Here is a 16,901-nt window from a genome sequence, read left to right as displayed (position 1 = left end):
CCAATTCTCCCTGGAGATATTCACATATAACAATGATTAAGGAACGGTTGCCTTTGTAGCAATCTCAGTGGAGTCCCCATGTGAATAGATTTTTAATATCATGATCTGAAGGTATGAGCCTCAGTACAATAACTCCTGCATTAATGTGGCATGTGGCCATGTGAGCTTTACATAGTGACTCAGGGAACCCAACCATGGAAGGAAGGAGTGGTGAGGTTCACTGAAGGAAGGTTGGTGAACAGAGGAGGCTGGCGGGAGGAGGTATAGGAGGACAGTCTCATTGTACCGGCAGGAATGACATTAATGGAACGGAATCAAACATATGGAAACCATGTTAGACTCCGTTCCATTTATTCCATTCCAGCCATTACAATGAGCCCATCCTCCTATAGCTCCTCCCACCAGCCTGCTCTGATAGCGACGGAGGGATGATGGAGGGATGACAGAGGAAAGAGAAACAGAAAACAACTATAAAGATATAGACTTGGGCATCAGACAGTCTGTCTCTCTGACTCGACAGAGACTGTCCTCCAGTACGTCACAATGTCTGTCAATGCCGTATATCAGCTAGCCAATTATCCTCACACTAACATCCACAGTCAATAGCATTCTATGGTTGCATCTGAAGTGGCACCCTATTCCCTATGTAGTGCATTGCTTTGAACAGGGCTCTGGTCAAAGTAGTGCACTATAGGGAATGGAGTGCCATTTTGGACATAACCTATGACCCTCTACGATCCCCCTGTCAGGACCAACCATTACATCCACTGTGCCCTGCATAGGCTATTACACTGAGTCTGGGGAGTAAATGAGCTTTCCCGCTTTAGAAGTGAGATATTGTTCTCCTCTTTTGCATTATTTTCTGTCCCTCTAGCAGGAAGGAGCAGCGGCTGTTTCTTTAAGGATCGATATTGTGTTGCAGTGAGAGATGTGTTGAGGTAAAAGGGGTAAAAAGTTGTGCTGAATGCATTATTAAGTCTTAGACTTGGATGTATTGTTCCCTTTTATTTCTCCAGTGTGATGTTCCCTCTCTGTTGAGAGACAGGGAAGGTTAGTGGTTTAATTGACTGATAGAGGCTGCAGCGCTCTAAGTACGACCAACAGGACGGTGGGCAGGACTGCCCTCCGGTGGACAATCTATCCCACTGCAACCAATGGAATGTAGGTCCTGTTTGAATACTTCAAATTGCCTTCTTCCTCCCTTCCTTGAATTCACTTATTAGGCGTGGTGCTTATGCACCAATTGATCATATATTTTATGAGGGAGGAAGGATTGCATGTTAAAGGTTGAATTCGATTATTAGCAGTAGAGGCTTTGCTTCTTCATAACAGGTTTGTCATGAAAATAATTTGCTTGTTGACTTAGGTAGCCATGGTTATAAAATCCTCCTATTCACTGCAGATATGATTCATTTGCATAGCTGTAGATATTGACGTCTCCATGGAAACGGAAAGGAATAACGTTATCCACTTTGGCAGCCTCTGACCACATCTATTTTAACACGGAGGGATGGTCATTAAACATCAATTAAATACATGAAAACAAAGTGACTAGAGACCCTTAATCTGCTTGATTCACTCTATGACTTCTGCTTTATCCCAGCCCCTCCAAAAGACACGTACAGGCCTACAGGTTGAAGAGGTTGGAGCAGGGGGCTGCCACACTGAGCACCCATGGAGAGTTTGTTGTGGATTTCTCAATAGCACAACAGAATACAATGGCATCTAGGATTTGATACTAGCAATCTTCCCGGTACGCTAGCTCACTTCCCAACAGATTTTTCACGTCAGACCCGGGATTCGAACTGTCAAACATCTAAGCTACTTGACGCCCGCCTAGTAGTAACGGCTGATATTCCTAAAAAATGTAGACACAATACAATTCACTAAATCATAGCACATCCCTTTAATGCTGACTAAGGATCTGACCCTTTTTTTAAACATGTAATTTTTTTAATTTCGCCTAAAATTACATACCCAAATCTAACTGCCTGTAGCTCAGGACCTGAAGCAAAGACTACCATTTAAAAGGAAACACATTGAATTTTGTGGAAATGTGAAGTTAATGTAGGAGAATAGAACACATTAGATCTATTATTAGATCTGGTAAAAGATAATACAAAGAAAAAAACATGCATTTTTTTTGTTTTTTGTACCATCATCTTTTAAATGCAAGAGAAAGGCCATAATGTGTTATTCCAGCCCAGGCGCAATTTAGATTTTAGCCACTAGATGGCAGCAGTGTATCTGTTTTAGACTGATCCAATGAACCATTGCATATATGTTCAAGATGTTGTATCAAGACTGCCCAAATGTGCCTAATTGGTTTATTAATACATGTTCAAGTTCATAATTGTGCACTCTCCTCAAACAGTAGCATGGTGTTGTTTCACTGTAATAGCTACTGTAAATTGGACGGTGCAGTTAGATTAGCAAGAATGTAAGCTTTCTGCCCATATCAGATATGTCCATGTCCTGGGAAATGTTTTTGTTACTTACAACCTCATGCTAATCACATTAGCCTACGTTAACCCAACTATCCCATGCGGGGGGAGGGGGGGGAACACCTATCTCATAGAGGTTAAAGCTGACTCCACTATGTCTCTGTGTAACGCTTGATGTGAACATGCATTTCATCTCCACACTCACTGCCTTTTAGAGCGAAAGCATTTTCTGTTTAGCCTAATGAATTAAAACCATGGAAACGTTCAATATTAATCTCCTCAGCGCTCTGAACTCTAACTGCGGTCATAATCTTATAAAGACTAATGCTAATTAAAGTTCCTTCAAGGTTATCTCTAAACAGGCCAACTGGGATCCCCAATAGCTTAGTTCTTTATTGTGGAAATAATATAATTGAGTGGTCACAGACTTGCAACTCCACTAGAGTTAGAGGTAGAAGAGATGACTCTATTTGAGGTCGAATGGGAGCACAGTGCCTTCTTTTGTATTCTCATGAGTTAATATTACACTTTACCACATGGGGGCGCTAATGGACCATAGCAGACATACGTTGTATTAAAAATCCTCAGGCATGCTGGCCTCCTAGTTCTCTTGCCAGACTAGACACAGCTGGTAAATACATAAATATGTTTAAAAGCCTTCAGTATTGATAGAAAGAGAAAATATATTCATCTACCGAAGCCTATATTGACTGGTGGATTATGTCTCTGTGATTTTCCTGAAATGCATCATCCATGAATCACAACTAGACTTAGAGTTAGAAAAATCTATTAAAGTGTCACTCCACAATGATACAATAATACACAATACTGAAACACATTGTGGAAAGTTCCAACTGAGTTTTGAGACACTGAAAACAATCATGGTCAAACATGGTACATGTCTATAATACATTGCATACATTGCAATACATTGCATCTACACATGTATTAAATAATCATTGTAAAAAACCATTTCAGTACAGTGGATAACCCCAACCCTAACTATGCATCACCAAACCCTCATTCGCATTGGTGTGTACTGTTACTTTTTATTTGGCCGACATTTCTTTAAAAGTCCATATCAGTTGAAAGCTTCTGTGTTTATAGTCTCAACTCTGAACATGTTTCAACTCAGAAAAATCTGTCACCTGTGACATCATGTCTAAACTTGTCATGGCCGGGACTATGCTTTATGGGATAGGTGGATAAGGGTATGGGGGAAGGTTAATGAGCTATAACGACATATCCATAGATAGTACAGTATACAACATTCAGAGCTCAGTTCTGACCCTGTTAGCAGTTTGAATTCAAACCCAAACAGAAGCTTACCTGGTCCTTCAGGAGACCAGTGTAACAGAGAACAACTACCAGCTGCTCCTTACTGAATTTAACTAAGCAAAACATTTTCCTATCCCCCATTTAGTAAGTTTGCTGTGCTCTTGTCTTCTCTTTGGTATGCCCAGAGTGCTTGAATACCTTAACTGGGAAGAATTTGCTTCAGCAGAGAGCAGTGGAGCTGCCAGGCTTGTGGCTACAAGCACACAGTTAATTGCATCACATCCGCAAGAGTGATCCAGCTGGGTGTGTGTAGCTATGTGGCTGTGTACTCTTTAGGTTTCTCTCTCTCTCCCCTCCCTCCCTCCCTCCCTCCCTCTCTCATTCTCTCTCTCCTCCTCCTCTCGGTGAGTCTCTAGGTGAGTCAAAAGCAGCCCAGAATCAGGAAGTAGGATGCCGTGACAGACATGAGTAGGCAGAAGGAAATGGGCACCACCACCACACAATGTCACTATGTCTGCTGCTGCTCCTGTCCATGGTAACACAAGGACGAGAGGGAGGAGAGGCCACAGGGAAATGACCCCATCGTCGATCATGTTGCTGCTGGCTCTGACAGCCTGCCTGGCTGGGACTGGTAGGTGTGGACTGTGGATAGTAAAGATGATTTGCCCTTACTGCTCATTGGAAACAGAGCTTTCATGGCTTTCTCTACTCTCCTACATTCACCCACTTTCACTACTTGTCTGTTTTCTATTGGTGTCCTTCCTGTTCTTCTTTTTTTTCAGTTTGCCTGAGAATGTAATAGTCAGCTGAAATGTGGTTGATATTGGCGGGTGGTGGCTGGACACGTTTTGTGAAGAGATAGTGAAAGCTCTATAGGCCTTTTGACTACATGTTATTCTATCCAGTAGGTCTCACACACTGTACCTGAGTAATGGCTGCTGTATGGCTACATGTGCCTTTGAGTGGCTTCACAATGCTTTCTGAAGTTGAATATTTGAAAAGCTCTCCGAGAGCTTGTTCACTTCTATTCAAACGGATGTTATTGTCTTTGTACATCTCTGTCACATGTCAGTTGTGAAAGAGGCTGAGTTCATATCCCTTCTTGCAACAGGTAGTTAGTTACGAACGATAACAATCAGCTATAAACACAGTGAAACGTTGGTGTTCCTGTTCCATTTAAAAAGACCCATCTTCACCAAAAGAACGAGAACATTGTGTTTTGTCATCTGTGTGATACTTCATTTGAGTTGAACGAGTCATAGAGTCTACTGCCAGTATACTGTATGTGCCTTGCCTTTATCACTGTATCCACTGGCTGGTAACCAAGGGATACGTTCATTTGGAAGGGTTTTTAGTGCCATGTCCTTGTCTCCTCAACACATTCATTTTGAATTACATTTTTGAATTAGAGGGTTCTACATGGACCCCAAAGGGGTACTACCTGTAACCAAAAAGGGTTCTACCTGAAACCAAAAAGGGTTCTACCTGAAACCAAAAAGGGTTCTACCTGAAAGCAAAAAGGGTTCTACCTGAAACCAAAAAGGGTTTGCCTATGGGGACAGCTGAAGAATGTTTTTGGAGCCCTTTTTAGGAGGAGTGTATGATACATAGGCCCATTTAGTTAAATATGGTTAAGGTCACAGCTCTCAACCAGGTACACTACTGACAGGCCCAAACTGATTCACATCCAAAGATCTGATGACTGTTTAAACAGTGTCACACTGTCTGACTCGGTGTAGTTTGCACATAGTGGAGTCTTTTGTGGGTTTTCTATGAATCCCCAATATTCTAAATTGCATAAAACTAGGGTGATGATTTCTTTCCTGGCCAAGTGACCCGGGAAAACTCTTGGCTCTCGCTATACCATAGGATTGAGGTCAGGTGGTGTTATAATGAAGAACTCCTGGCCCTATGTTGCTTAACCATGGACCCTTTCATTCATTGCAGTGTTCTGCCAGGGTGATGAGGACACAAGTACTGTTGAAGAAACAGAAACAGAAAATGATGCCGGGTTCTCAGGTGAGCTTCAGCTGTTGTCTGCTCCCCCATGTGCATATACTCCTCCAACACAACCTGATGCCAATAGCTCATAACTGTCCCTTTCCAACGGGTTTGGCATGAGTTGTGTTTGTGTTGATACCTTTCTCAATGTCCCCAGTGATCCCAACTGTAAGTGATGCTACCCCTACACCAGACTCATACCTATCATCTGAGAGTCCTTCAGGTGAGATTACACCTGTCTCCATAACACAATTCCATTACCTGATTTCCATCAGAGCCTTGCATGGCAACAACAAAAAGGCCCTCTGGTTTCTCATTTCATTTCCTGTCATTTCAGAGGGATATGAGACTGAAGCTGAAGCTGGTTCTGGGTTCAGTGCAGGTTTGAATATAGAAGGTATATTACATCAGTACATCAACACTTTGTGATAACTGCTGATGTAAAAGGGGCAGTAGTGTTTCTTAAACACTACTGATGTAGTGTTTAAGAAAACCGTGTGTTAGAAACGGTTATTGAGATGGTGAAAATAATTGCAGAAACATTGCAGACAAGCCGGTGTTACATCTATAGCGGCACGATCACCTTCCCACCATGATGGTTCCTCCTCCAGGGGAGGATCATCTCAAATCCTCTGAAGCCCCACTGGAGGACAGTCTGAGTCTCACCTTCGTCCTGGTTCCTGTTGTGCTGGTGGTCGTGATAATCGCCATGGTAGTGGGCGTAGTCATAATCAACCGCAGATGGAATCGGAAAGGAAAGAGCAATTCTGGTAAGTCACGAGAACTGTGCTATAGCCGGAAATATGTCCACGTGATGAGAAGTGACATGACCCCCGTCTCATACACCATGACAGATCTGCTTATGACTAGATGTACTGTACAATTCAGTCGTCGTTTTCATTGCATGGGTACTTTACAACACGATGACGTGAAAAACAGCTCTGAGTTGGGGTATGTTTAGCTTTGTGCACACTTATTTAGAATAGTGTGTGGGCCTACAGTTGTATACTGTATTGTGGTTGAGTACACAATGTATGAGTGGATGTTGTTAATGTACTTTGACATGACTTTATTAGGTGGTGCACGATGTTGGCTATAATGATGGTTTCCTATTCCAGATAACGTAGAAGAGGATAAATATTTGCATGGTTGCGATGACACAGAAAAAGTTCCAATGTAAGTATGAGTTATACAGTGCATTCGGAAAGTATTCAGACCCCTTGACTTTTTCCACATTTTGTTAGATTACAGCCTTATTCTAAAATATACAAGTATTTCCATCATCAATCTACAATCAATACCACATAATGACAAGGTGCAAACAGGTTTTTAGACATTTTTGCAAAAAACAGAAATACCTTATTTACATAAGTATTCAGACCCTTTGCTATGAGACTCGAAGTCGAGCTCAGGTGCATCCTGTTTCCATTAATCATCCTTGAGATGTTTCTACAACTTTATTGGAGTCCACCTGTGGTAAATTCAATTGATTGGACATGATTTGGATAGGCATTGAAGGTCCACAAGAACACAGCAGATATAAATCAGGTAACCTGTGCTAATGTGTAGTGAGTTTCACTTACTGCCTGGTACACAAGGGTCCAAAACTGTAAACCTAAAAAAACACTAAATAGATTCTTAAATGGAAGAGGTTTGGATCCACCAAGACTCTTCCTAGAGCTGGCCGCTCGGCCAAACTGAGTGATCAGGGGAGTGGGGACAATGTCAGGGAGGTGACCAAGAACCCGATAGTCACTCTGACAGAGCTCCATAGTTCCTCTGTGGAGATGGGAGAAGTTTCCAGAAGAACATCCATATCTGCAGCACTCCACCAACCAGGCCTTTATGGTAGAGTGGCCAGACAGAAGTCACTCCTCAGTAAAAGGCACATGACAGCCCATTTGGAGTTTGCCAAACAGTACCTACAGGACTCTCAGACCATAATAAAAAAGGATTCTCTGGTCTGATGAAACCATGATTGAACTCTTTGGCCTGAATGCTAAGTGTCATGTCTGGAGGAAACCTGGCACCATCCCTACGGTGAAGCATGGTGGTGGCAGCATCAAGCTGTGGGAATGTTTTTCAGCGGCAGGGACTGGGAGACTAGTCAGGATCGAGGGAAAGATGAATGGAGAGGGAAAGATGTACAGAGAGAGATCCTTGATAAAAAACTGCAGCAGAGTGCTCAGGACCTCAGACTGGGGCAAAGGTTCACCTTCCAACAGGACAATGACCCTAAGTGCACAGCCAAGACAATGCAGGAGTAGCTTCGGGACAAGTCTGAATGTCCTTGAGTGGCCCAGCCAGAGCCCGGACTTAAACCCGATCGAATATCTCTGAATAGACCTAAAAATCCCCAAATACAGTTGTGCCAAGCTTGTAGCGTCATCCCCTAGAAGACTCAAGGCTGTAATCGCTGCCAAAGGTGTTTCAACAAAGTACTGAGTAAAGGGTCTGAATACTGTGATATTTTTTATAAATTTGCAAAGATGTCTAAAAAACAGTTTTTGCTTTGTCGTTTTGGTGTATTGTGTGCAGATTGATGAAGGGACAAAACAATTTAATCCATTTTAGAATAAGGCTGTAACATAACAAAATGTGTAAAAAGTCAAGGGGTCTGAATGCTTTCCAAATGCACTGTATCTAGGCTGCTGCTGTGCTCTCTATACATTTCAAGTTGCAGGCACTTAAATTCGTATATGGCAGTAAATATGTTTCCTTGGTATGATTTTGACTCTCGCCTCTGTTTGTTATTTCCTGTTTAGAAAGAAAGACGTTGAGGAGTTTGAAACAGGCGTGTGCATGTGTGTGTGTGCTCTGTGTGTGTGTGTGTGTGTGTGTGTGTGTGTGTGTGTGTGTGTGTGTGTGTGTGTGTGTGTGTGTGTGTGTGTGTGTGTGTGTGTGTGTGTGTGTGTGTGTGTGTGTGTGTGTGTGTGTGTGTGTGTGCTCTGTGTGTATGTGTGTGTGTGCTCTGTGTGTATGTGTGTGTGTCTCTCTGTGTCTCTCTCTCTCTGTGTGTGTGTGTGTGTGTGTGTGTGTGTGTGTGTGTGTGTGTGTGTGTGTGTGTGTGTGTGTGTGTGTGTGTGTGTGTGTGTGTGTGTGTGTGTGTGTGTGTGTGTGTGTGTGTGTGTGTGTGTGTGTGTGTCTCTCTCTCTGTGTGTGTGTGTGTGTGTGTGTGTGTGTGTGTGTGTGTGTGTGTGTGTGTGTGTGTGTGTGTGTGTGTGTGTGTGTGTGTGTGTGTGTGTGTGTGTGTGTGTGTGTGTGTGTGTGCTCTTTTCCTCAACAAGTTGTTTCACACAAACACACACGCACACACACACACAAACACACACACACACAAACGCACACACACACACACACGCACCAGTCTCTCATATCTGACATAAAGTATATAGTCATGTGTGAATCGAAGTGTTTACACATTAGCCTGAGTGCTTATGAAAGAGCATTTCAGCAGAAATATGGCAAAGCTCAAGTTCCTCCTGCTATGACATGACACCCTGTCCCTGGTAACCAGCCTCCACATGAGAATGTACGGTATGACTAAGGTATCTTTAGTGTAAGAGAAAGACGAACATAAAGGAAATAACCGTCAAAAACAATCTCCTGTCAAAACTTTACACTGCACATGAATGCTCTCTCTCTCTCTCTCTCTCTCTCTCTCTCTCTCTCTCTCTCTCTCTCTCTCTCTCTCTCTCTCTCTCTCTCTCTCTCTCTCTCTCTCTCTCTCTCTCTCTAAGCCAATCATGTTTCCATGATGAGCATTGACAGAAAACTGTAATCAATGACGATAGCGCCCTCTTGTGAGAATCAGCAATACTACCACTCAAATGGCCTCGAGTAGAAAATCATGTCTAACTCTATTGGAGGGAAGGACAGTGCTTATTCAAATACGAACAGTTTTGGGTGTAAATCAGTGAAAAACAGCTTTTTCCTAAGGAGTTTAATTTGAGACCGTGTGAGAAACCCCTCAACTGTTTTGCATTGTCTTTATACCTCAACAGTGGATGTTTGTAATTCCCATCCCTCTACACTCCCTTCATTTTAGTCCCTTTATTTTGTCATTTTTCGAATGTCAAAACAGTAATATGACGGGCTGACGATGTTGGCTGTTTTCCAGGCCCATGTTTGAGGATGATGTCCCCTCTGTGTTGGAGCTGGAGATGGAAGACCTGGAACAGTGGATGAATAAAGACGGTGAGTCATCTTAAAACCCCCCAAAAGAAAATGTATAGCAGCCCACTAATAATGATCTTTGAAAGTCATGTATAACTGGAACAATCTGAGCTGAGGCTGTATATCGTGTATGTTAGTTGGCAGTGGTCGTCCTTGTTCTCCGAGCATTAGACTACTCTTGGTTCACAATAAGAAGATCTGTCTGTTGTCAACTCTGTTGACTACTCACTCCTGTTTTGTCATTGAAATTTGGACATTTGTAATCACATGCCTTTCCCTGATAAATGCCGCTGTGAAAACAGGTTGGTTGAGTATAACTTTTCTCCAATAGAGGGCGACATTGTATACTTTATTACTGAACGACTGCAAGTGTGACGATAGCGTTCATACGTGGACAAGACTGGAGTCAATTCCTTTTATATGTGCACTTTAAATGTCTAAGTACATACTGATAGGAAAGCTATTTGTAGACTGTAAATGTCCATATTGTTTGGGATTTATACAGGGATATTGTATTCGTCACATGAGTCCAATTTGTAAGTCGCTCTGGATAAGAGCGTCTGCTAAATGACTTAAATGTAAATGTAAATGAGTTGTCAATTTGTTTTTTAGGTGGAGTTCGAATGGACTCTGGACAAGGGATCTAACATGAGATCATGGTAAACATACACCTGTTATTTACTAACACTATAGTAGTCAACTCTACTGTACTTTGCTGATTATGTAGCAACGCTGCAGGATAAGATAATGGCCTCTATTCAATCTGCATCACTGAATCGTTACAGATTGCGCGATATAAATGTAAAGGTAATTCCCGATTGAGCCGACATAGGCAGCGTTTACCGTGAACGTAGTCTCCACTTACGCGGAATATTTAATTTACATTTCAATAACGCTTTAACGCTGAATATCTGTCATACGGATTGAATAGAGTCCAAGGTGGTGACTGGCGAATGCGTCAGTCACACCCATCAATTGGACTCGGGAACAGGGAGGGAGGACAGAGCCTGGTGATGACATAATGTGTTGTCCTGGTGACATAATAACATGACCTGCTGCTGTTGACGTGGGTTGACCTGTCCTGCTGTTACTGTAACGTGAAACTTAACAGTCTATCATTTGATTAAGAGAAAGGATCTAGGATCAGTTTAGCCTTTTAGATCATAATTAATAAGATGGACATGGATGAGGAGACCTGATCCTAGATCAGCACATGTACTCTGTGACACTTTATAAATACAGGCCTTGGTCAGTGGAGGCTGCTGAGGGGAGGACGGCTCATAATAATGTCTCCAAGGGAGCAAATGGAATGGCATCAAACACTTGAAAACAACATGTTTGATGCAGTGGTGCAACTTTTGTTTTAGAAGTGGGAGGGACATTTTTAAAATATATATATATTTTAATCCTGTCGGATAAACACTTCAAACAGCCTACCCAACCTCTTGGAGGCGTCCGTTTTGTGTCACATTCCAATGATAAAACGGGGGAACAAAAATGCAATTTCAGAATGTGGGGGGGACATGTCCCCTCTGTCCCCATTGAAAGTTTTGCCCCTTGTTTGATGTATTTGATACCATTCCACCTATACCGCTCTAGTCATTACCAAGAGCCCGTCCTCCCCAATTAAGGTTCCACCAACCTGCAGGTACGATTAATAAAGCTGCCAGTTGAGGACTTGTTAGGCATCTGTTTCTCAAACTAGCCACTCTAATGTACTTTTCCTCTTGCTCAGTTGTGCAGCGGGGCCTCCCACTCGTTTTTCTATTCTGGTTGGAGCCAGTTTGCGCTGTTCTGTGAAGGGAGTAGTACACAGCGTTGTACAAGATCTTCAATTTCTTGGCAATTTCTTGCATGGAATAGCCTTCATTTCTCAGAACAAGAATATACTGACAAATTTCAGAAGAAAGGTCTTTGTTTCTGGCCATTTTGAGCCTGTAATCGAGCCCACAAATGCTGATGCTCCAGATACTCAACTCGTCTAAAGAAGGCCAGTTTTATTGCTTCTTTAATCAGGACAACAGTTTTCTAACATAATTGCCGAAGGGTTTTCTAGTGATCAATTAGCCTTTTAAAATGATAAACTTGGATTAGCTAACACAATGTGCCATTGGAACACAGGAATGATGGTTGCTGATAATGGGCCTCTGTACACCTATGCAGATATTCCATAAAAAATCTACCGTTTCCAGCTACAATAGTAATTTACAACATTAACAATGTCTACACTGTATTTCTGATCAATTAGATGTTATTTTAATGGACAAAGAATGTGTTTTTCTTTTAAAAACGAGGACATTTCTAAGTGACCCCAAACTTTTAAACGGTAGTGTACACACTCATCATGTGCAGGTATTGATCCTTAATTTTACTAGGAAAATAAGTTAAGAACAAATTATTATTTACAATGACGGCCAAACACAGATGACGCTGGGACAATTGTGTGCCGCCTTATGGGACTCCCAACCACAGCCAGATGTAATGCAGCCTGGATTCAAACCAGGGATTGCAGTGACCCTTCTTGCACTGAGATGCAGTATCTTAGACCACTGCGCCACTCGGGAGCCCAATTTAGCAACAGGCATTTCTGTTTTTTTTGTATTTTACCCTGTTTTTCTCCCCAATTTCATGATATCCATTTGCGATCCAATTACAATATTGTCTCATCGCTGCAACTCCATAACAGGCTCGGGAGAGGCGAAGGTCGAGTCATGCATCCTCCGAAACATGATCCGCCAAACCACATTTCTTAACAACCGCACGCCTAACCCGGAAGCCAGCTGCACCAATTTGTCAGAGGAAACACTGCTCAACTGACGACCGAAGTCAGCCTGCAGTCGCCTGGCCCTCCACAACAGTCATTTCTGTTCCCCCTGCATACCTTGTTTTGATACATGGTGGCCACACACACACACACACACACAAGTACAGATACAGAGCGAGACAGAGTCTCACATACTCCCACACATGCTTCTATTATCTCTCTGACACACACACTCACACGCACAGAAATATACACATGACTGCACAAACACATGCCTCACTTAAGGGCACACACACACACACAGTGACTGCTGAACTCTGTCCCCTAGTCCTCCTCTGTACCCATCGTAACCTTCTAACCCTCTGAAGCAGGAAGAGTCCTGACATCTGTTAGTGATTACCACAGGCATGCATGGAAGTGTGGCGCAACAGGGCGTAGGGATGACCCCTTGTTCTCTCTCTCAGAAAGGCTGGGAGGGTCAAGGTCCATTAGACTAGCTGTGAGCTCACGTCATTCACACACAGCTTTTTTCCCCCAGAGTTCTGTGGGTTTGCAGTGTGCCATAAGGGTGGAGGGTCATAGACTACTCTCAGTTAACTGTGTATTGCAGGCCTACTGTAGACCAGTGGAGGCTGGTGGGAGGAGCTATTTGGAGGACGGGCTCATTGTAATGGCTGGAATGTAATAAATGGAACCGTTTAAAACACATCAAACATGGAAACCACATTTTTGACTCGGTTCCATGTATTCCATTCCAGCCATGACAATGAGCCCGTCCTCCTATAGCTCCTCCCACCAGCCTCCACTCCTCTAGACAGCATGCCCTATTGTAGACCTACTGTAAGTACGTAAAAATCAACTGTAAATATCTGTTGTTTCCAATGGGGTATTTATTGACAGTTTGGTGTAGACTAGAGGATCAACATATCAGCTGATTGTGAAATGACATCATTCTCATTCCTTCCCAAGGACCTTTGTGAGTTACATACTGTAGGTCAGAGGGTCCGGTGTGACAACCAAACGAATGTTAAAACATCACGTCACTCCTTCCAATGAAGGATGTTATTCTATTGATTGTATGAACATGTACTGTATGTCGTCGATGACCTCTCCCTGTCTGTCTGTCTCCTATAGGCTAGTCCCTAAAGAGTCACGGAGTCAGTCAATCCTCTCTCCCAACCGTCCTCTTGCTGTACTGCCGGTGACAAAGGACATTTCCCCATCGCAGGGAAGGACATTCTGTTACCCAGCCGCACTGTAGGCTTCTTCTATTCATGTCAATGTCAAAGCAACGTCATCAACCGACCACATTGACAACAAGAAAGCAACACCTCCACCCAAGGTGACTGCAAAAAACAGGAAATGCTGAATTTATTTTCCATTTCAGCATAAACAAAAGACAAGTAACAATAAATGCACAAGTTAAACTTTTTTAGAACGTAACATCTTAAAATCTACGCAGTCCACCGTCAAATGTACTGTGGTATAGGCTCTATGGAGAAACAGTGTGTGGCAATAGTCCTTTCACTACACGGATCCTGATTGTGGTCGGCCTAATACTGAATGCTTTTTGCAACGCCATCAACTCAGTACAGTGCCTTTTTAGTCATTGTTTCAAGTTCATCTACACTTTTTATGTGTTTGTTTTACTGTCTTTTGTATTCAGCTGTCATGCAGTGAGAGAGGGAATCAGTGAGAGAGGAAGGAGTAAAACACAGGAGGTTGGTGGCACCTTTATTGAGGAGGACAGGCTCGGGGTAATGGCTGGAATGGTATCAAATGCGTCAGACACTTGGTTTCCATGCGTTTGATGCCATTCCATTCGCTCCGTTCCAGCCATTATTATGAGCTGTCCTCCCCTCAGCAGCCTCCACTGGAGTAAAACATGTAAAACTATTGCTGAAAGCAGGTGTCGGTAGCCATGTTCTGACACCCAGACAACAGTATCAGGACTTGACCTCCAAAGATCCTACAGGCCCTCCCCTTTACAACAGAAACACATATTCCATGCCCACAGTAAAGCCAGACCAGATGGTATATACCCTTATTCCAACGGCCAACTGACCCAGTCCCATGAAAGATATGATGGCTCTAACCCAGTCCCATGATAGATATGATGGCTCTAACCCAGTCCCATGATAGATATGATGGCTCTAACCCAGTCCCATGATAGATATGATGGCTCTAACCCAGTCCCATGATAGATATGATGGCTCTAACCCAGTCCCATGATAGATATGATGGCTCTAACCCAGTCCCATGATAGATATGATGGCTCTAACCCAGTCCCATGATAGATATGATGGCTCTAACCCAGTCCCATGATAGATATGATGGCTCTAACCCAGTCCCATGATAGATATGATGGCTCTAACCCAGTCCCATGATAGATATGATGGCTTTAACCCAGTCACATGATAGAGATGATGGCTCTAACCCAGTCCCATGATAGATATGATGGCTCTAACCCAGTCACATGATAGAGATGATGGCTCTAACCCAGTCCCATGATAGATATGATGGCTCTAACCCAGTCCCATGATAGATATGATGGCTCTAACCCAGTCCCATGATAGATATGATGGCTCAACAAATGTTTATGCTAAAGACTGGCTAGTGTCTCCTCCTCTGTCCCTTCTGGTTGTAGTATACAGACTGCACGTGGATCTATCTCTCTGTCTCTCTTTCACTCTCTCTCTGTCCCTTTCTCTCTTTCTCTGTCTCTCTCTCTGTATCTTTGTCTCGCTCTGTCTCTCTCTCTCTGTCCCTGTCTCTCTCTCTGTCCCTTTCTCTCTTTCTCTGTCTCTCTCTCTGTATCTTTGTCTCGCTCTGTCTCTCTCTCTCTGTCCCTGTCTCTCTCTCTGTCTCTTTCACTCACTCTCTCTCTCTCTCTCTCTCTCTCTCTGTCTCTCTCTCTGTCTCTCTTTGTCTCTCAATTCAATTCAATTCAAGGGCTTTATTGGCATGGGAAACATGTGTTAACATTGCCAAAGCAAGTGAGGTAGATAATATATAAAGTGAATATATAAAGTGAAATAAACAATAAAAATTAACAGTAAACATTACACATACAGAAGTTTAAAAACAATAAAGACATTACAAATGTCATATTATATATATATATATATATATACAGTCTCTCTCTGTCTCTCTCTCACAAACTCCGACTCTAATTGCGAAACCCTGCCTATTGTTTTATGCATGAGATAACTGAGAACTGCTGGTACACTGCTTTGCTTTGGTTCATGCGCATCACACAATGCTAAAGCTGTTTAGAATTCAAGAGCGATTAGGGAAGGTAATTTCTGAGATAGTCTGTGAGATATTTTCACAGAGTGCAAATTTCAGTTGGGTTGTTGTATACAGTGACTGTCTTGTGATGTTTTGTTTTCCCTGATTTTCTTTGAGAAACAGTATTTCACAATTACTGTCATTCCTTCCTAAGCATGTCATTCCTTTTGATGGTACACCGTCTTTCATTGGTTGAATATGTTTTTCCTCCAATGATAGTGGTGTTGTTGATATGCAATCTGAATCTACAAATTCTCGTCACATCGATGTATAAATGTTTTGCTCAGCTCTACGTGACAGTCAGTATTTTGCAGTAACTTTCATTGTAAATATGTGGAAGATATTTTTTTTTACTCGAGTGTATATTTTTTAAATGTGTAAATTGTGCTTGATTTGATGCAAATATTGATATTTGCTTATGGTCATTGGAGTGAATTTGGTCCCTCAATCTCTGTTAGGTCCTCATACTTGTCGGTAATCCAAGTGTTACAGCAGTAGTTATTGTAATAAAGAGTAATCATTTCAACAAGGAACCAACTGTCCGGCCAATACATTTGCATATTTGTAAATCATCAATAAATCTGTGACGCGCTATTTTGTTTGTGTGCGCGTGCCTATTAATGTGAGCCACTTCGTCTGTCCCTGTATGCGTCACAGGAGGTTGGTGGCACCTTAATTGGGGAGGACGGACTCGTGGTAATGGCTGGAGTGGAATAGGTGTAACACTATCAAACACATGAAACACATGGTTTCCATGTGCTTTATTCCAGTCCATGTGCTCCGTTCCAGCCATTATTATGAGCCGTCCTCCCCTCAGCAGCCTCCACTGGTGTGCGTGTGTGGTAGAGCCAGAAACTCATCCCCCATCCCCCTCTCTCTACCCTCTCTTCCCTCCATATACCTGATGGACACTCATTGGATGGTAATGGAATTCATATTAGAGGAGG

At 42.7% G+C, this 16,901-nt stretch overlaps 1 protein-coding gene across 1 annotated transcript; it reads left to right on the top strand.

Annotated features, from left to right (window-relative positions):
* Window positions 1-4,135: 4,135 nt before the first annotated feature.
* On the top strand, window positions 4,136-14,495 carry LOC124013317 (transmembrane protein 154-like). The gene is made up of 9 exons (XM_046327587.1): window positions 4,136-4,353; window positions 5,670-5,741; window positions 5,881-5,946; window positions 6,061-6,120; window positions 6,335-6,493; window positions 6,842-6,899; window positions 9,844-9,920; window positions 10,512-10,558; window positions 13,798-14,495. Exons 1-8 carry the CDS (start codon window positions 4,233-4,235, stop codon window positions 10,544-10,546), a joined length of 648 nt encoding a protein of 215 aa, XP_046183543.1. The 5' UTR covers window positions 4,136-4,232; the 3' UTR covers window positions 10,547-10,558; window positions 13,798-14,495.
* The last annotated feature ends 2,406 nt before the right edge of the window (window positions 14,496-16,901 follow it).

This window comes from Oncorhynchus gorbuscha, linkage group LG24, assembly GCF_021184085.1.
Source record: "Oncorhynchus gorbuscha isolate QuinsamMale2020 ecotype Even-year linkage group LG24, OgorEven_v1.0, whole genome shotgun sequence".
Taxonomy (NCBI): domain Eukaryota; kingdom Metazoa; phylum Chordata; class Actinopteri; order Salmoniformes; family Salmonidae; genus Oncorhynchus; species Oncorhynchus gorbuscha.
Note: the sequence above shows the minus strand (reverse complement) of the source record. Positions and strands in the feature narration are given on the sequence as shown.